The sequence below is a fragment of the Heterodontus francisci genome, chromosome 12, assembly GCF_036365525.1.
Source record: "Heterodontus francisci isolate sHetFra1 chromosome 12, sHetFra1.hap1, whole genome shotgun sequence".
NCBI classification, from domain to species: Eukaryota; Metazoa; Chordata; class Chondrichthyes; order Heterodontiformes; family Heterodontidae; genus Heterodontus; species Heterodontus francisci.
In genome coordinates this window covers 34,150,436-34,171,780 of record NC_090382.1, presented here as the reverse complement: position 1 = coordinate 34,171,780, position 21,345 = coordinate 34,150,436, and the positions used below count along the sequence as shown (strand labels likewise).

The window sequence follows — 21,345 nt, the reverse complement described above, 5'->3', positions numbered from 1 at the left end:
CATAGGCTACAGCATTGTTAGTGAGGACATTAAACAGTTCTTAGAAAAGGGTGAAAGAATTGGATTAGGTAATATGCTGAGATAAACATTGTTTTTCTCCATTGGTTGCCAGGCTCTGACCTGGAATCAATTTGGAAGGTCTTAACCCAGTTCCTGGTGTGGAGCTCAGGGTCTACAGCACAAAACTGTTCATAATTTGGCATTAAATTAGAATTTTCAATTTATGAGCCTGGCTGATGTGTAAAATCTAAAAATCACACTGTACAATGGGGTAATCTTAGGAATGTGTTAACGTACATGCTTGGGAAAGTGTGGTGGGAGCTGTACTCTGCATCTAACTTGGGCTACCTCTGACCTTGGGAGTACTCAATGTTGACACTGGGTCTAAAAAAAATTTTCTCCCCAGAAAAAAAGTGTTTAATGCCTTTATCATATGCATTCCATGGCAATGAGTGGGATTCGTGATAGTAATTTTGTATGAGCAACACATCATTAAAAATGTACACTGAATAGCACAATATTACATTTGTGAATCCTACTGGAACTGAGAAATGTTGCTAGCAAATTAAACCACTAATGTAGCAGTGTATTAATTATCATATCATTGGATATCAATTATCAATCACAGAACAAGATAAATGTTTTTCCGCTTTGATTGTGAGGTTTACTAACTATTCTAGACTAACCTCAGCAACTTTACTCTTGTTGCAAAGCTGAGCTGAAAACTGCACTTTTAGTCCATCAGCTGGGTGAACGATTGGCACCATCAGCATCTTGGGGAATGTTTTGGTGGCCAGTTCCCAATGACTGAGGCTGGCCAACTCAATAGCAAGGACTTTGAGGATAAGTTTGGCAAGCTCTTTGCCAAGACAACGTCTAACACCTCCACCAAATGGCAGGTACTGAAAGCGTGCATTCTTGTCCTTCATTTGATCTTTGGCAAATCTGTCTGGATCAAATATTTCGGGATGCTGAAATATAGGAGCAGTGTCATGTGTGTCTCGGATGCTGTACATCACACTCCATCCTTTGGGGATCTGAAAACCCTGTCAGAAACAAAGTATTGCCATAATTATATATTTAACCACTTCTCTCTCTCTCTCGTACAAATACATCATCAATGTCTACTTCATTCATGGTATTCTTTTTGTAATAAAGCCACTGATGTATTTTAAAATTGACATTGCGTGATTCCCCATTAAATTATAGCTCTGAAACTGGAGATGACTGGTGTCACTAAACCCTATCAGTGAACATGGGTTGACTGAATAAAAAGGTCCAATTTCTCCAGGTGCTGTGTCATGGTATAGCAGGGGCAAACTGGGAGAGGCCTTAGATATATTTATACATAAATAGGGCAGTACTGTGGTGTATCTTAGTGAAGGAGAACTGAATACAAGGTCCAGTTCCCTGCTGGTTATACAAAATAATGGTCCTTTTTCATAGTGACACATGCACACTAGACACACACATCAAATACAAATTGATGAATACATGCTGGGCAAAAATAAAACTTCCTTTCTAGGAACATAGAGACATAGAAAAAGAAGTAGGATATTCAGCCCCTCGAGTCAGCTTTGCCATTCACATAGATCAGGGTTGATCTGTAGCTCTACTCCATTGACCTGCCTTGGCTCCAAATTCCTTGATAACCCATTCCTAACAAAATCTATCTCAGTCGTGGAAGCACCGATTGTTCCAGCATCCATAGCCTTTTGGTAGAGAAACTTCCAGATTCCTACCAGCCTTTGTGTGAAAAAGATTTCCCTCCTAACTGGCGTAACTTTAATTTTAAAATTATGTTCCCTCATTCATGATTCCCCCATCAGAGGAAATAGTTTCTCTGTATCTACCTTTTAGTTATCAAAACCTTTTAACATTTCAAACTTGTTGATCAGATCACCACTCAAATTTTTATACTCAAGGTGAATAAAAACTAGGGTTCTGCAACCTGTCCTCATAATTTAACCCTCTAAGCCCCAGTATGATTCTGTTCTCTTCCTGTTCACCAGCAAATTAAGAATTTGAATTAGCTACAACTCCCAGTTAACAATGTGAACAGAATGCTAAACTCAGGGATGGTGAATTCTGCTAAATGCATTCAGCTTATTTTAGTGAACACAGTAATACTCTCTGTATGAAGTGGACATACTTTAAGAGATTGTGATACCTTGATGAAACATAATGAAAAAAGATCTTGGAGGCACCAAGTGTCATTAATGGGATGGTAGCATTTTGATTATTGGCACAACGCTCCACAAACAATTAATGACTTTGGTCAGGCAACTGGAGGAAGTTGGCGAGTGAAGAAAGAGCAAGAAACTCAAAGGATGAGTCAACCTGGTCATGCTCTCTTGTACTGCCGAGAACATGGGTGGAGAGTAATGACATCACTTTCATGCCCTGTATGTCAAGGAATGAGGGAGATGGCACAGAATCAACATTCCAAATTTTCTAAATACTCACGAAATCAAGTTATACTTGAATTCCAGTTTCAATCATCTGTGAATCAACAACAATAACTTGGACCTTTAACACAGTAACGTGTTCCCATGGGAGAGTTATCAGACAAAAATCAGTATAATTCCCAAAAAAGATGTTATTCAGTAGGAATAGGAAATATAGTTAAATTTAAATGAACCAACTTACGCCCAACTCAAAGGTCTGGAGTGCCACCCGATATCCTCCAGATACAGGGGGCAGCAGCCTCAGCACCTCCTTTACTACACCGTCCAGGTACTGCAGATGGGTGACGTCACTAAGATGCAGCAAGTCCTCCCTTGTGTTACTTTCAGGCCAGAAACCATTGGTCTGGAGATGCATCCTCAGCTTGGCAAGGACGGCTGGATTCTTCATCAGCTGCAGGATAAGGGAAGTGGAAGCGCTGGCAGTGGTGGCATAGGCGGCGAACATCAGCTCTACCATGGCTTCCTGCAATGAAATATCTGACTTTTCAGCACCAGGAGGGCAGCTGACCCCTTTGAAATTGTAATGCATCGATAGGCACACTTCTGTTCTTAATAGTGGAACCTGCCATTTATTTTAGCAGGAATGCGTCAAAGGTTTCATTTATAAATGTTCACATAATCCAATGGTTTTATGCCAGTAGAGGTCACTAGACAGCAGCAGTTAAGGCAGTTGTCTCAGTGAGAGTTGCATCAATTCCACTCACTTTACTGGGAGCAAACCAGGGCAGAGGACCAGATAGAACACTGCTCATTTTCAAGGATAAATGAAACAGAGTCAAATGTGAACTGTTGTTGGTACGAGTTTCACTTTTTAATAATCACACATAGCTTCAAGGGATGGTGGGGGAGGAATTCATCTAAGGACAGAAAAGAAGATACAGCTTTACCCTCTGTGTAACCCCTGTGTTAGGCTTGACCTGTATCTTCTGGCAATGTGTGCAAAATGTCTATTTCCTAACCTGGTAAAGTTGCCCTCACAGAATCCAGAATCGTTACAGTGCAGAAGGAAGCCATTCGGCCCATTTGTCCACACCAGCTCTCTGAAAGAACAATTCACTCAGTTTCATTCCCCTGCCTTCTCCCTGTAACCCTGCACATTCTTCCTTTTCATATAACTGTCTAATTCCTTTTTGAATGCTTCAATTGAACCTGCCTCCACCACGTTCTCAGGCAGCACATTCCAGACCTCAACCACTCGCTGCGTGAAAAAGTTTTTCCTCGCATCACTTCTGCTTCTCTTAACAAATACCTTAAATCTGTGCCCTCTCGTTCTCGATCCTTTCACGAGTGGGAACAGTTTCTCTCTATCTACTTTGCCTAGACCCCTCATGATTTTGAATACCTCTACCAAATCACCTCTCAGCCTTCTCTTTTCCAAGGAAACAGTCCTAACTTCTTCAATCTATCTTCATAACTGAAATTCCTCATCCGTGGAACCATTCTTGTGAATCTTTTCTGCACTGTCTCCACAAGTACATCTTTCCTAAAGTGCGGCGCCCAGAAATGGATGCAATACTCAGCTGAGGCCGAACTAGTGTCTTATACAAGTTCAACATGGCTTCCTTGCTCTTGTACTCTATGCCCCTATTAATAAAGCCCAGGATACTGGATTGTCATGCTAGACCCCCACCTGCCAAGAATGAGGCATATTAATTTCGCCATATGGACATTAAATTTCAAACTGTTGCTGAAGTGTAGAAAGGGCTTGTTAAAAAATCACCAGGCCCTTGGCTGGAAAAACATTTTTGCATACCAACAGCCACTGCTTTGAAGGACAAAAGGGCTATTCCCTGCTCCAATTTAACCCACAATAGACTTTGAGCACCAGGTATTTTGCCTAAGAAGAGACATTCCAGGGTCAGCTAAGACCAGAGAATCCACAAACAGACATGGTCAGACCAGCTTGTCACATGACTATCCTGATTGGCAACCTGGGTTTTGCTGAATTTTACAAACAGTTTGAACTCAGAGTGTCTGTTTGCTCCTGAACTGAAAGGACCTCCTCTCCTGGCTGGGTCGCCATAGCCTCTCCTGTCTGGCTCTTCATCTCTTTCTCATGGGACTCCAAATCCACTGAAGACGCATGAACCGCAAGAGAGAAAAGCCTCCTTCAGCGAACATGGTTTAAGAAGAATACTGGGCCATAACGAAAAGCAAGATCTACCTACAATCAAGGACTTTACAGTGAGCTCCAAGATCCATAACAAAAACCCTCTTCAGATATTGCCTCAAACTTTTCCACTTTATTTCTTCTGCTCTGTTCTGTCTCTATCTGCATGTGTGCATCGCCTTTGCATGCTAGCATGGTCGTGCTGTGTATCCATGGGCATTAACGAAATTAGCATTTAAGTTGAAGTTTAATAAATTTCAACCTTTCTTCTTTAAACCTAAGAAAACCGGTTTGTGCTGGTTTCTTTGCCTTATAATTGGAAAGCGATGAACAGGGATTCACCAAGCGGGAACTAAAAATATAGTGTGTTTAAAATTAAAACCCTGTTACGGTAAGACCAGGTGAAGACTGAGAGGGAAGCTTAGACCCCTTTCTCACCTGGTCGTAACAATATGCTTTATTAACCTCCTTCTCAGCCTGTTCTGCCACCTTCAATTATGCACATATACATCTAGTTCCCTTTGCTCCTGCACCCCTTTAGAATTGTACCCTTAATTCTATATTGTCCTTCCATGTTCTTCCTGCAAAAATGAATCACTTCACATTTCTCTGCATTGAACTTCAATTGCCACCTGTCTACCCATTCCACCAACTTGTCTATGTACTTTTGGACACTATCCTCCTCACAGTTCACAATGCTTCCATGTTTTGTATCATCTGCTCTTGATGAGATCAAAATCTCCTCCACTTCCCCTAAAAAAGAATCTGACTATGAACTTTGGCTTTCAAGTTCATTAATTCTTACCTTCAGTTCCTGTATGCTCATCTCCGTTCCATGTTCTTTGCTGCTGTTTATCAGGATGCTGAGGGCAGTTGAGTACTCTTTGTAGGAACTAGACTGAAGCATATCCTCTATGACCTTTTCAAAGTATTGATGCAGCCTGTCCCGAGCTCGTATGCCCTGGAGTAAAAGAGCGATTCATGAATTTTCACATTTTTACTGCTTATTTATTCTGCTTCCATATTCTCCAGCTGGGTATCCTGGTATAATTTTGGTCATAGACCAGCACAGCCAACACTGAAAGTGCCAAGTACTGTCAAACAGACGCTATACTTTCCAGAATTAAAAAAAAAATTCATTCATGGGATGTGGGCATCGCTAGCAAGGCCAGAATTTTTGCCCATCTCTAACTGCCCTTGAGAAGGTGGTGGTGAGCTGCCTTCTTGAACCACTGCAGTCCATTTGGTGCGGGTACACCCACAGTGCTGTTAGGCAGGGAGTTCCAGGATTTTGACCCAGCAACAGTGACGGAACGGTGATATAGTTCCAAGTCAGGATGGTGTGTGACTTGGAGGGGAACTTGCAGGTGGTGGTGTTCCCATGCATCTGCTGCCCTTGTCCTTCTAGGTGGTAGAGGTCATGGGTTTGGAAGGTGCTGTCGAAGAAAATAAGAAGGCCCTTGTCATTTTTCTTCTTTCTGTCAGTGAGGGCTCAATGTTGATGTTTCAGTCTAAGCTTCACTGTCTGTAATGTTATTGTTTGACCATTAGTGATAAAGGGAACTTTGAAGAATAGGTACAATTTTTCAGCAGCAATAAGAAGAAACAAATGAAAGACTTGCATTTACATTGCCCTGTTCACATCCTCAGGACGTCCCAAAGTGCTTGACAGCCAATGAAGTACTTTTGAAGACGAGTTACTGATGTAATATAGGAAATGCAGTGGCCAATTTGTACACAGCAAGCTCCCAGAAACAACAATGAGAGCTATCTTGGTATGTTGGATGAAGGATAAATATTGGTCAGGACACAAGGGATAACTCCTCTGCTCTTCTTCCAATTGTGTCATCGGATCTTTTGTGTCCACCTCAGAGGATAGGCAGGGTTTTGGTTTAACATTTCATCTAAAAATAGGCACAACACTTGCTCAGTACTTCATTGAAGTACCAGCCTAGACTTTGTGCTCAAGTCCCTAGAGGGGGGTTCGAAACCACAATCGACTAACTCAAAGGCAAGAGTGCAACCACTGAAACACAGCTGACGCACAACTAATACTAACATTAAGCTCACTGGCAATGCAAACCCATTCTGCAGCAGTGTGAAAAAAACAGGATTTTCATAATTGCTTTTGGTTCTGTGCGGCACCAGAGAATTCGCCTGACAAAGTGAAGATGTGTCAGATATACCTTGAGGTGCATCAGCATGGCTTTATTGGTAGAATTTGTTTTTGGTGGCTGAGGAATAAATCTTGGCCAGGGCACTGGGCAAACACCCTGTTTTTTGTCAAATGGTGCCATGAAATCTTTTACATCAACTCTGGGAGAGCAGAGAGCGCCTCAGTTACATGTCTCAAATGAAACAGTGCAGCACACTCTCACATACTACACTGAAATGTCAGCCTAGATTAGAAAGTAGTTTGGAACAGTTCTGAAGTAGATTATTCGGGAATAGATGCAGGCTGAAGGTTTGCTGCAGTTTTGTTCTCTGGCCTTATCTACATATTTGTGGTGAGCACTTGTTGTTTTTCTGCAGACAGTTAGTTCAATTGGAAATCCAATTTTAGGCCAACTGCCTCACTGGCAGCAGACCTCAGGTAAGTCCTGGAAGTGGGGAATCAAGAGGATTATGCTTACCTTTTTGGTGGTGGCTGCTGGCGAGGCCACATCCACACTTGACAACTGCTCTGCACGGGGCAACCTAATTTGGCAGAGGAACCCTAAAACCTTTGCTACGCCCCTCATTATTAAACAAGGTCAGGGCTGGCACTTTTGGGACAGAGGATCCCAAAAATCCAATTTTGTGCCCAAACAGGGATAGGCACCAACATCTGCGGACATTAAACAAAATTATTGATTCTGCCACGGACATGGGGGCAATTAAGCTGTATATAAAGTTTATAGCCAATCTAATACCATCAAAACACAGTCCAATTTAAAACATATTTCTCCCTATAGATAAAATAGCTAAGCATAAAAACATCAATGGAGAGCAGCACAACTGTATTAGCTAGCTAGCAAGCAAAATAGTATGCAATGCCAATGCAAATTCTTTTGTTAACATTAGAGCTAGCTACATCATAGCACGGGGTGGTAGATGGACCTTTTTGTATGACCTCTGTGGATTCACACTGTGTCAGGAGTACAAATTCATCTAATAAACCATGAAACTCAAGGAGAGGATTGTTATTGTGGTTATGAGGCAAGGCGGTAGGAAAATCAGCAACAGAAAGACAGACCATTTCTCACACTGCTGTTGTCACAAGACAATCAAACCATGAAGGTTAAGGTTTGTGCAACTTCTCCACCTGTTTGCAATATGTGTCCGAAGACAGGGCATCCAATAAAAGGGCAGTGATCTCCAAAGCAGGAGAATTTTATAGGATGGAGCAGATAGTACTTCAGGAGAGTCAAATAAAAGAGAAAAACATAGTGGGACAGGAAGGGACAGAGAGATTAATGGTAGATAGCCAAGACTAGTTTATTCATCTTGACATTCTGTTGAACTAGGTCCTGGATTCTAAAATACAGAAACAACAGCATCTCTCATGGACAAAATGTCATTTATTCACCAAAGCTAGTGAAAAAATTAGATACACACAATTACAAATAAAGAGCGCCCTTCAGTTCCTCCAATAAAGCGATTTTCTTAAATTCACTTATGTCTATAATCTCAGTCTTTCAGTATTGGTTCCGATTCAGCTCTGACAAGGTAATTATTAACAAAAAGCTTTTCTGCAAAAGGTTGAGCAGTTGTTACTGCATGTATTATTCAGTTGCAGAATTTTTAGTCACTACCTGTAAGATTGCACTCCAGATTAACCAATTTATGTCCAAGCCAAATCTCTTACCTGTTAGCAAAGGTACACTTTTAATGTAATGTAATTATACGATATAGACAACTTGTAAATGACATTGGTCACTCAGGTTATCTGCCCTCAAACTGGATAGATTAGATTAGATTAGAGATACAGCACTGAAACAGGCCCTTCGGCCCACCGAGTCTGTGCCGAACATCAACCACCCATTTATACTAATCCTACACTAATCCCATATTCCCAACAAACATCCCCACCTGTCCCTATATTTCCCTACCACCTACCTATACTGGTGACAATTTATAATGGCCAATTTACCTATCAACCTGCAAGTCTTTTTTTGGCTTGTGGGAGGAAACCGGAGCACCCGGAGAAAACCCACGCAGACACAGGGAGAACTTGCAAACTCCACACAGGCAGTACCCGGAATCGAACCCGGGTCCCTGGAGCTGTGAGGCTGCGGTGCTAACCACATAGTAAATGATGCACATGCACATGCACATGATAGTAAATGATGCACATGCAGTTACTCTTCTTTGACATTATGTTTAGTTTAGTTTAGAGATACAGCACTGAAACAGGCCCTTCGGCCCACCGAGTCTGTGCCGACCATCAACCACCCATTTATACTAATCCTACACTAATTCCATATTCCTACCACATCCCCACCTGTCCCTATATTTCCCTACCACCTACCTATACTAGGGGCAATTTATAATGGCAAATTAACCTATCAACCTGCAAGTCTTTGGCATGTGGGAGGAAACCGGAGCACCCGGAGGAAACCCACGCAGACACAGGGAGAACTTGCAAACTCCACACAGGCAGTACCTAGAATTGAACCTGGGTCACTGGAGCTGTGAGGCTACGGTGCTAACCACTGCGCCACTGTGCCGCCCACTTGTCCTTTAATACAATTCACAGCAAAACAAAATCAGTCAATGACTGTTTCTAACATGTCCACTGAAACATAATACACTTCTGCTATGTCTTTCCTGATAGTTTTTAAAACTGCAAATACAGCATGGATTTTGTTGCAGAATAGTAGACAGTTCATCATAGGTTAAGGTTTATTAAAGCTATCTGTTACATTGTATTTACTACCTATTATATAGGGGTCAGCAGCATCCTATTTTTGCCAATATTGCTCAGCCCCATTACACCTCACTGTTGCATTCATGAGGAACATATAGTGCTGACTTCTGGAGCTTCCTTGGATTTTCTTGTCTGTTTTCCCCTCAATACAAGTTCTGGGACAATGTGATTCCAAATGGATGCAGCGGACATTTATATAGAAGTAAAAGTCCAGCAACTTTAAACATGTCACTGAACTTGTGTCCCAAGTGAAAGTAATGCGTGCCAGAGTGTAGCAAGAGAGACATTCCCTAAGTGACTTTTGCCATTTTAAAATGAGTTTACATAACTCAAGCCTTTAGACTTGTGTTTTAAAATTACCTAGCTGCTAGGTTATTTAAAAACTTTAGATTAAAGGCTTGGAGTAGGGGTGTCCAACCTTTTCACTTGGAGGGCCACATTCCAATTTTTGTCTTACATGGGGACCGGTGAGATAATTTCTTTCTCTCTGCACCCCACCTCTCCTCCTGCTCTCGCTTCTCTCTCTCTGCCCTCTCTCTCTCTGTCCTCTCTCCCTCTGCCCCTCTCTCTCTGCCCTTGCCGTCCCTCTCTCACTCTCTCTGATCATTGCTGAGATTGAAAAAAGCGGTTTCTGAACTTCAAACAGATTTGGCGTTTTCCAGCAGGTTCCGAATTTTTTAAAAGCCCGCCAGGAAACCTCGAATCTGTCCAAAGTCCAGAAACTGCTGATCCCACTTTTAGCACCTGTCAGCTGTGAATATGGAAAGTAGTGTTAATGAACATTAGATAATGATCTGAGCTTAGAAATTCCAATTCAACTGTGAAACTGACACTTGCGATTTTCTTTTTTAAAAAGCGAGTCTGGTCAGAAAGAAGAAGCCAATGGGAAATTTCTCATCCCTGAAATTACCAGTCACAGCTGTCAAAAACTTTTACGACGACCACTGGTGTCTGTGTATGGATATGTTGCTGACCCCTGTACCCCTATTAGGCCCATAATACAGGTGCAACGAGGCCCAATTTCACTAGAGTGAGGAACCCACAATCTTCTGACTTTGAGGCAAAGTCTGATTCTGTTAGTCCTTTTTGGAATTTTCCATTCATCTGCCTGTAATATATGCCAGTATAAAGTTCCAAAAAATTTAAATTGGTTGAATGCAGAGTAAGTAGTGGACTGCTATATTTTGCAGTACTCAGGTTCTGCTGTGACCTGCTGGCAGGAGGCAGTTACTGAAGCAACATGAAAATGTTCCAGTCCTGGAGGCTCACTTTTCTATGTACTCTTCACATATGTATGGTTCTCCATGGTCTGACAGCCCTCCAGTAGCTGATCAACTCTCTCTTTCCACTTGTGAGCCTGGATCTTGGGCACTGGCAGACCATTGACAGGAAGGGTATTCAGAACAGTATCCAATTCCGTCAATATACATACACTTTCACAGGACTAACTGAACAGCAGTTGGGAATGGGAACCCTGGCTATTGTTTTTCTTCTTAACCTTTGATAGTGAAGCCATTGCCCCAACTCACTATGGGAATGTTTGAAATCAGTTCAGTCAGCTTCTGCCAGGAATCTGTCTCCCTGCTGCCATAGGATATGGTACATTCCCAGGCTGAGTCCTTTGGGAAGTTTACAAGTACAATTCAATATTTTAAAAAGTTCATAGGATGTGGGTGTCGCTGGCAAGGCCAGCATTTATTGCTCATCCCAAGTTGCCCTTGACAACTGAGTGGCTTGCTGACAGTTAAGCGTCAACCACATTGCTGTGGGTCTGGAGTCACATGTAGGTCAGACCAGGTAAGGATGGCAGATTTCCTTCCCTAAAGGACATTAGTGAACCCAATGCATTTTTACAATTGATGATCATTTCATAGTAGCACTATTCAATTCCAGACTATATTTTTATTAATTAATTGAATTTAAATTCCACCATCTCTTGTGGTGGGATTTGAACCTGTGGCCACAGAGCATTAGCCTGGGCCTCTGGATGACTAGTCCAATGACATTACCACTATGCCACCATCTCCCCTACATATGGATAGCATCATGTTGCCTCCTGCACATCTTGACATGAGTATTTAACCCAAATTGTGCCAGGATGGGCTATCTCATGCCTACACCCTTGGGTTACAGCTGCCTATTTAAATCACCCATCTTGCAGTGATACAAAAGTAAATTGATGCTAGAAAATCACATCAGTTTGTCATGTCGACTCTGCCCATCTTCAGAGTTGTAGGGGGGAAAAATTGAATTAGGCCTGCTATTGGATGCGGGGATCACGATGCCTGATTACCCTGTGAGGCAGACAGTGCTCAACAAATGACGTAGCCCAGCGTGAAATACACTGCTGACTGGCTGCATGCTAAGCAGGGGCTCCAGGTGCATGCATAGCTGACATGGTACACAGCTAGCCTGGACCTCTTAATGGCAGTCTGCCCCTGTTAAAGGGGAGCTGTAAGCTTTTAACAGAAGCTGCTGCAACTGTCTCTGGAAGACTTAGCTGGAAGGATAATGGAGCAACAGGTCAGAGAGCAGCTCCCAGGATTTTGAATGCATGCTGGAGGTAATAGTGATGGAGGTGGAAAGGAGGAGAGATGCCATGTTTCTGCAGGGAGCCAGGAGACCCTCAAGGTACACCCTGAGAAGGGAATGGGATCAGGTTGACAGGGAGGTCAATTCCCAGAGTCTGGCCCCAAAGATCTGACTGCAGTACCGCAAGAAGACCAATGACCTTACAAGGTCAGTGAATACATCATTAAAATGACATCTCCTACCCATTGCACCGTTAACCTCTCACACTGCTCAATGCACCACACGCCAATCACCCACTCATCAGCAATCTCTAGCAATCAGGACTGATGCTGAACTTTCAGACACTCCACCTCACCCTCACTCATGTACCAATGCTGCCAGCCATACACCCACCTCTCACTGCTTCCATATACCTCTAGTTATTCAGCTTTGGCAGGCACATCATCCCAACATCCATCTATCTTTCAGGATAAGGTGGCCCCTAATTGCAGGGAGAAGCATAGAACCAGCAGGGCACAGGCAATGCTGCACTACCTGAGCCCTCTGGAGGAGTTAGTGCTCTGCATCATGGGCATGGCTGCGACTGAGGCCATTTCATCCGATGTGCCGAGAACATTCGGGATGCTGATATGTTCCTGCCTTTTTCCCTTTCTCAAAACCCACCTCACCCTTACCCTGCTATCTGACATGAAGTTTAATGCAGATGGTGTGATCAGGGACCTCTTGCTTTCCACTCCACCCACCCTTCTCTCACCCCAACACTCCCAATCTGCTTTTCTGCTTTCAGATACCCAAGAACTACTGCCTGGTCTGCCATTGCACCCTCATGAGGATGGGCGAGAGCTGCAACCGAAGCACTGTCACTTGACTTGGCAATTGCAGCTGCTAGCTCAGATACTGGCACTGCATGGACTTTAGCGGGTAATATAGAGACAGGATCAGTGTGCTGAATCTTATTGTCCCCCTGGCATTATGATTTGTGGCAGGGGAGGCCTGAAGATGGGTCTGGAAGAGGCCCGCCACGGACTTTGATGCCAAGAGAGGCCGGACCGATCCTCCCGGTGGTGGCGAGGCTCCGTGGCGGCCCCCCTGCCACTGGGCGACGGGACCTGAATTTAAATATTCAAATTAATAAAATGAATACATTTAAATGGACTTACCTGCAATCTGCTGGGCCCGCCGTGATCTTCGGCGCAGCGGCCAGCATTCCCACGTCTTCAATTCCCCACCCAGGGAAAGGCGGCGTGACATTGGTGGGGAGGGGGGAGGAGTTAATACTTTCCGTAGGGGAGGGGAGAGATGGGATCAAATAAACATAATGGGTGTAGGGGATGGTGGGAAGGGGTGAACATGAAACTTTGTGCAGTCTTGAGGGGGGGAAGTCAAATTTAAAAGGTAATTGTTTTGTGGGGAAAGCGCAAATTATTAACGTAAATGTTATTGGGGGTGGGAAAGGGGTGTTAGAAATTTATTACATATCTTTTGGGGCATACTTATATAAAAGTTTAAATGAGCTGGCATGGCTGGGTGCCCTTTAAAAATGGCGCCAGTGCCTGTGCACAGGCAGCTGCGCCAATGCCGGGGGCGGACAGCCTGCCCCCTCCGCGTGATTGGTGGGTGGGCCACCCTTGGTATTTAAATGAGCCGCTGCGAGGGAGATCGTGGTGGCTCTTTGCCTTACGGGCTGCCATTTTTTGAGCTTGCCTCAAAATCGGCAGTGGGATCTTAAAATCCAGCCCAGTATGGGAACCGGAGTCTGAGTACTCATTTGCAGAGAGTCTGACCAGAGTGAAGGCATCTCGGATGCATCCACCCTGTCTCCTCTTCCTCCTTGTTTGCTTCCTCCTCCTCCTGCGGTGGTCTCCGAAGGCCTTGTGCCAAGGACTGCACCCTCATAATAGGAAGGCTGTGGAATGTGACCACAGATCACATCAAACTTTGACACATACTCTGGTGAGTACTGGAGGGTGTCCCCCCACACACCCCCCACCCCTGCCGAGTGCTCCAGGCAGTAGAGTTGTTGCGTCCAGACACTGATGGTTTGCCCACAACATTCCTGATTGGTGCATAGTTCTCATTATAGGTGTGCTGTTCATTCCTGGTTGGCTAGCGGAGGAGAGTCATTACCCAGGTGTATAGTAGGTATCCCTTGTCACCCAGCAGCCGGCCTCTGGTTCTTCATGGTGGCTCAAAGAAGGCAGGTACTGGTGACTGCCACATGATGAACGTGTTGTGACTGCTGCTAGGACAGCAGGCATTCACTGAGAGGATCGTCTGGTCACACACCAACTGGACATTAATGGAGCGGTACCTCTTGCAGTTACAAACATCCCCCTGTTCGCATGAAGAGCCAGCAGAGCAATGTGTGTGCAGTCGATTGCACCCTGCACCATTAGGAATGCCGCTAGCCTGGCACATCCATGCACTCTCACCTCCTGCTTTCCTCTGATCAGAGACAAGACAATTGTAGTATAAGGGTGTCAAAGGGTTAATCTTGAGACACTGTAAAGATTACCGCCCACCATGACAATGTAAGAGATCATGTGGGAAACACTCGAGGACAGTTACAGCACGGCTTTTGAAGGAGACACACAGGCTAGTGTGCAGTGTATATAGGTGTTATGAAATAAATATGAATGTTTAAATTCTACAGCCTAAGAACCTCTCTGGTAGACTCAATACAGTGGCAAGCATACAGAACCCAAACATATAACATGGTGATCAGCCGTGGGAGCATACACCCCAAAGAAAAAGTTTGAAGTAACTAGCATCCTCCAACCAGAAGAGAGAATTTAAAATAACTAGCTGAAAAATAGACTACAGACCTTAGAAGGCTGAGAGAAGCTCCATAGAGCGAAAGTGTGGCTGCCTGCAAATCAATTGATCGGGTGAGTCATTGTGCTGATGGTCGAGGAATCCCGAGAAAAAAAATCCTTTGAAGAGTTTTAAATTAATTTCCTAAAGGCAACAGTGAAAAAAAAACGGGGAAAACTGAATGTCTCACTCGGACTGAATATGAGGGCAAAGAGCAGGAAACTCCCTACGAGCATACGAACTGCAAAAAAATGTGAGAAACCTCCGAACACAGCAGGGAGACTCCATTATTGTAGCCAAGCATGAAGAAGAAAAATAAATAACCTGCACATTAAGTCAGCCAAACTTGAAATAAAAAATAAGCTGCAGCTCAAAAAAAGGGGAAAACCCTTGAACTGTCTATCAAATAGCTATGTCAATTCCATTAGGCAACTGTGCAAACAAATATAGTGAGAGTGCTTAAGCAAAGGGAAAACACCTAGAATAACTTAAAAAAAGCAAGGGACACTTGAAAGCACCTGCTATACTCCATTAAAGGAAGCTAGCCTGAAAAAGAGTTCCTTAAAGGGGAACACTAAAAAAAGTCAGTGAAATTAAAAAAACATGGATAATGAATTGGGAATACTGCAGAGTTTTAAAGAGGGGGACCCAATCAGACTCAAAACTGGGTACTATGGAGGAAACATTTCTCAGATATAGAATTGCATTGAAATTGGACAGCAGGTTGGAAGCAGAGCAAGTGAATACATTATTATATTTAATTGGTGCTATGTTTGATGATATAATAGCAAGACAAGGTATCAAGGAAACATTAGCCAAATTTGACAGGGTTAAAAGCTTGTGATTCCTACTTCAGTCTGCACAGACCAATCCTGCGGGGTGAAGAAAGACCTTGGATCAGGACAGCTCCTGCAACTGTTCAGATCCTTCACCAGAGGGATGAAAAAGAGGCATCAGGAAAAAAGATGCCCTAGGGGGTGGGGGAGCGGGGGGGTTGGGTTGGGGGGTGGTGCGGTGGGGGGAGGTGACAGGGAAGCGAAAGACACATTTAAACCCTAACAGGAATGTTGCGCCAAAAGTTCCCATCGGTGTCAACAATGTCCTGCCAATAGAGCAGAATGCTTTTATTGCAGAAAAATAGGGCATTTCAGCAAGATGTGCCAAAATAAAATCTCAATTACCTCAAGCTCTAAATGAAAAGTAGGAGTCGTTAAGAATACAGAGGTAAATGAAGTTAAACAACCTCCTGTAGCAGACCAATTGAAATATTTTCTGGGCAGGATCAATGATCCGAATCAAGCATTTTAGTCAGCAGACATATATGTCAACGGACATATCACTAATTTCAAACTCGATACCGGAGCAATTGTAACAACAGCCCTTAGTTGTTTTAATGAGGTCTTTCTGGAATCTTCTCTGAGATTCACTGAGCTACACCTCAAGCTTTCCAGTAGCACTTGGAGCGGGGGTGGGGAGTTGGCTCTTTTAAAGTCAATGGGTGTAGAAGGTTCCTGACGACCGTGCTGATAAGGCCATTCCAGGTAATTTAATAACCAAGAGCACCCTATTGATCGAACTAGGTTGACTCAGACTTGTCATCTTCAGTCTGATCTTTTGGTGTTTCAAATGTAAATTGCAGTGGCCATCTTGGCTGCCAATCTACTTTTTTTTAAAAAGCTACTTGGAAGAAGTTCCAGTAAAAATCTAATGCAATGTTCCAACCGATGAAATTAATATTTCCCATTTGGCAGATAGGGTTTTCATGATACAGTCTTATCAGACAAAGAGCCCTGACTTTCCACACAATTTCTACAACCAATGGAAACTCAGTTACTTGGCCCAGGAAGGGTTGTACTTGAAGTGAAGGGGAAGTTACAGGCAACACTTCAGTATAAGGGAAAGCAGATATTGTCCTAAGAAATCAGGAATTCTCCCTCTGAAGCAGAAGAGCTTGTTTGACCGTCACCTTAGAGAGAAAGTTAAAAAAGTTAAACAAGAGGAATCCAGGAGCCAGGACAGAAGGAGAGCCTCCCACCCCAATCTGAGCACTGCAGGGAGTCTGGACTCTGTCAGAGAGCCCATCCAATGGAGAGAGAACCCACAAAACACAGTGCAGCTCGCCATGCTGCTCAAAGACTACCAGCGCGAGAAAGAGAAACACAGCAAGTGCTACACAAACAGAATTTGGGAAGAAGCAAAGACAACAAATTTGTCAGGTACACAGACAAGATCAAAAAGAAGCTCTCATTTCAACCCAGTTCCCAACTAGACCATGAGAACAGTTGGCGATTGCATTATTGTTCTTTGAGGGGAGATCCTATCTAATCATAGCTGATTACTTCACAAGATGTATCGAAGTTAAATGGATGTACACAACAACAACTGAAGTAGTCATCAGAGTTTTGCAAGATGTTTTCACAACACATGGTATACCTGACCGGATAGTATCCGATAACGGACCACAATTTGCAAAGGATTATTTCATGCATTTTGCGGAACAATGTGGATTTGTTCATTTAGCAAGTTCTCCTAAGTATCCACAATCAAATTGAGAAGCTGAGCAAGCAGTCAGAACCATTAAAGCTATGTGGAAGAAAAATCAAGTTTTCCAATTAGCACTACTGACCTACTACACTACGCAATTATTATGCGGATTAGAGCCATCAGAACTCTTAATGGGAAGAAAACTTCGAATGCAACTACCCAAGAAATTACCTCCAGGATTACAAAGCAAGAATTACCAGAAAGTACAAGACAAAGAAAAGTCATATCGAAACAAACAGACCCATAATTATAACAGAAGATACTGTACAAGAAACCTACCAATGTCATCAGAAGGGCAAAAGATATGGATATGAGACCCAAATAGAGAAGGGGGTAATTTTCCAGAAAGATGAGAATCAACAGCGATCTTATAAACTACGAACTCAAGAGGTTCTATACAGAGAAATAGAAGGAATCATTTCTTTGCAGCAAATATGTCAATCAGTCATTCATTTAGACGACTTAGATGATAAACTGAATATTCAAAAAGCACCAAATATTACAAACCTCAATGAAGGCCATCCAAGTAAAGACACAAGAGTTCAGAAAAAGACTACCAATCTTCCACATCTGACGACAACAAGATCAGGGAGAGTTGTGAAGCCTCCTTGATAGGTTGAATCTATGAAGGCAAAGACTTGGGGGAAATGGGGTAGTATGTAAATAAAAAAGTGAATGTATGTAAATATACATTGGGATAAAGACTTGGGGTTAGACGTAGTATAAGGGTATGAAAGGGTAAGTCTTGAGAGACTGTGAAGATGACTGCTCACCATGATGAGCTAAGAGATCATGTGGGAGAGACTCGAGGACAGAGACACATCGGCGAAGGTGCAGTGTATATAGGTGTTATGAAATAAATATTAATGTTTAAATTCTACAGTCTAAGGCCCTCTCTGGTAGACTCAATACAGCGGCAAGCATACAGAACCCAAATATTTGGCAACAATGAAGTCCCTCTTCTTCTGTACAGGGCCTCTGTCACCTCCCCAATGTAGCAATGAGCAACGAACTGCAAGATGTTACTAACATCATCTACTCCCTCCTGGAAGAATCCCGCTGGCGTAGATCTCGACGGCCACTCTAATTGTCATCCTTGCCCTGCTGTGCGGATACAGGTAGGGTTGTAGGAGATGGCACAATTCAGTGACCACCTACTTGGTGAAATATAGGAATCTCAGTCACTGCTCCTGGCTGAGGTGGAGGTAGGAGAAATGCTTCCTACCCTTGGGAAGCCTTCTTTTGAGATCCCTCTTCCTCCACTCCCAGTGCACAGCTTCCCCTCTCTGCTGCCTCTGCTCCATCTCCAAGTCATGCTACAGTCCAAGAAGGACTGCAACTATAGCCTCCATTACTGAAGCAAGCTTTTTCCTGACAGGCCTTTCAACTCCACTGGCTTCCTTGTCAAAATCCAATGCCACTCCCTTGTAAATCCAAAAAGTTAGCAAAACTCCAATAACACAGAACACAGTACTTCCACGAACTCTGCACCAGCAAAATTAAGACAAAAGCACCTCGCCTGAAAGTTCGATGGTCAAACCCTTAAACAGCACGAATGTGGAGGTGGGGCGGGGGGGGGTGTCTTATTTTTTTTATTTAGAGATACAGCACTGAAACAGGCCCTTCGGCCCACCGAGTCTATGCCGACCATCAACCACCCATTTATACTAATCCTACACTAATCCCATATTCCTACCACATCCCCACCTGTCCCTATATTCCCCTACCACCTACCTATACTAGGGGCAATTTATAATGGCAAATTTACCTAGCAACAAAGAACAAAGACAAAGAACAAAGAAAATTACAGCACAGGAACAGGCCCTTCGGCCCTCCAAGCCTACGCCGATCCAAATCCTCTATCTAAACCTGTCACCTATTATCTAAGGGTCTGTATCTCTTTACTTCCTGCCCATTCATGTATCTGTCTAGATACATCTTAAAAGACGCTATCGTGCCCGCGTCTACCACCTCCGCTGGCAATGCGTTCCATGCACCCACCACCCTCTCCGTAAAGAACTTTCCACGCATATCCCCCCTAAACATTTCCCCTCTCACTTTGAACTCATGTCCCCTTGTAATTGAAACCCCCACTCTGGGAAAAAGCTTCTTGCTATCCACCCTGTCTATACCTCTCATGATTTTGTACACCTCAATCAGGTCCCCCCTCAACCTCCGTCTTTCTAATGAAAATAATCCTAATCTACTCAACCTCTCTTCATAGCTAGCGCCCTTCATACCAGGCAACATCCTGGTAAACCTCCTCTGCACCCTCTCCAAAGCATCCACATCCTTTTGGTAATGTGGCGACCAGAACTGCACGCAGTATTCCAAATGTGGCCGAACCAAAGTCCTATACAACTGTAACATGACCTGCCAACTTTTGTACTCAATACCCCGTCCGATGAAGGAAAGCATGCCGTATGCCTTCTTGACCACTCTATTGACCTGCGTTGCCACCTTCAGGGAACAATGGACCTGAACACCCAAATCTCTCTGCACATCAATTTTCCCCAGGACTTTTCCATTTACTGTATAGTTCATTCTTGAATTGGATCTTCCAAAATGCATCACCTCGCATTTGCCCTGATTGAACTCCATCTGCCATTTCTCTGCCCAACTCTCCAGTCTATCTATATTCTGCTGTATTCTCTGACAGTCCCCTTCACTATCTGCTACTCCACCAATCTTAGTGTCGTCTGCAAACTTGCTAATCAGACCACCTATACTTTCCTCCAAATCATTTATGTATATCACAAACAACAGTGGACCCAGCACGGATCCCTGTGGAACACCACTGGTCACACGTCTCCATTTTGAGAAACTCCCTTCCACTGCTACTCTCTGTCTCCTGTTGCCCAGCCAGTTCTTTATCCATCTAGCTAGTACACCTTGGACCCCATGCGCCTTCACTTTCTCCATCAAGCTACCATGGGGAACCTTATCAAACGCCTTACTGAAGTCCATGTATACGACATCTACAGCCCTTCCCTCATCAATCAACTTTGTCACTTCCTCAAAGAATTCTATTAAGTTGGTAAGACATGACCTTCCCTGCCCAAAACCATGTTGCCTATCACTGATAAGCCCATTTTCTTCCAGATGGGAATAGATCCTATCCCTCAGTATCTTCTCCAGCAGCTTCCCTACCACTGACGTCAGGCTCACCGGTCTATAATTACCTGGATTATCCCTGCTACCCTTCTTAAACAAGGGGTCAACATTAGCAATTCTCCAGTCCTCTGGGACCTCACCTGTGTTTAAGGATGTTGCAAAGATATCTGTTAAGGCCCCAACTATTTCCTCTCTCGCTTCCCTCAGTAACCTGGGATAGATCCCATCCGGACCTGGGGACTTGTCCACCTTAATGCCTTTTAGAATACCCAACACTTCCTCCCTCCTTATGCCGACTTGACCTAGAGTAATCAAACATCTGTCCCTAACCTCAACATCCGTCATGTCCCTCTCCTCGGTGAATACCGATGCAAAGTACTCGTTTAGAATCTCACCCATTTTCTCTGACTCCACGCATAACTCCCTGCAAGTCTTTGGTGGTGGGAGGAAACCGGAGTACCCACGGCGAAAACCCATGCAGACACAGGGAGAACTTGCAAACTCCACACAGGCAGTACCCAGAATTGAACCCGGGTCGCTGGAGCTGTGAGGCTGCGGTGCTAACCACTGCGCCACTGTGCCGCCCTCTCACGGGATTGAATAAGAGAGGGCGTTAACAGGAACTGCATAATCCAAGATGGTAATCATGCGCCAAGTCAGCTTTAGAGATTTTTTGACGTTACAATTCACTCAATCTGCATGCTTCTGGTGCACACATGGAATGCCTATGTTAATGTCCTATCAGTCAGGGGGCACTGCGTGGCTCATGTCGGAAGTGGTCAGAAATGACTCGGGCGACATTTTTGAGTTTCGGATTTCCTTAGGGGCGCTACATAGTCCAATTATTTGCCGTA

General features: G+C 43.8%; 1 protein-coding gene across 3 annotated transcripts in view; it reads right to left on the bottom strand.

The window, feature by feature from the left end:
• Positions 1-321: 321 nt before the first annotated feature.
• Positions 322-21,345, bottom strand: part of LOC137375808 (cytochrome P450 26B1-like) — a 30,801-nt gene continuing 9,777 nt past the window's right edge. For 2 of the 3 annotated variants that reach the window (XM_068043291.1, XM_068043290.1), the window contains 3 exons: positions 5,384-5,539; positions 2,650-2,931; positions 322-1,046 (listed from right to left, as the gene is read on the bottom strand). In XM_068043291.1, the coding sequence (XP_067899392.1) occupies positions 672-1,046; positions 2,650-2,931; positions 5,384-5,539 (813 nt within the window). In that variant the 3' untranslated portion in view covers positions 322-671. The remainder of the gene's footprint in view (positions 1,047-2,649; positions 2,932-5,383; positions 5,540-21,345) is intronic. The other variant, XM_068043292.1, reaches the window with a different exon arrangement.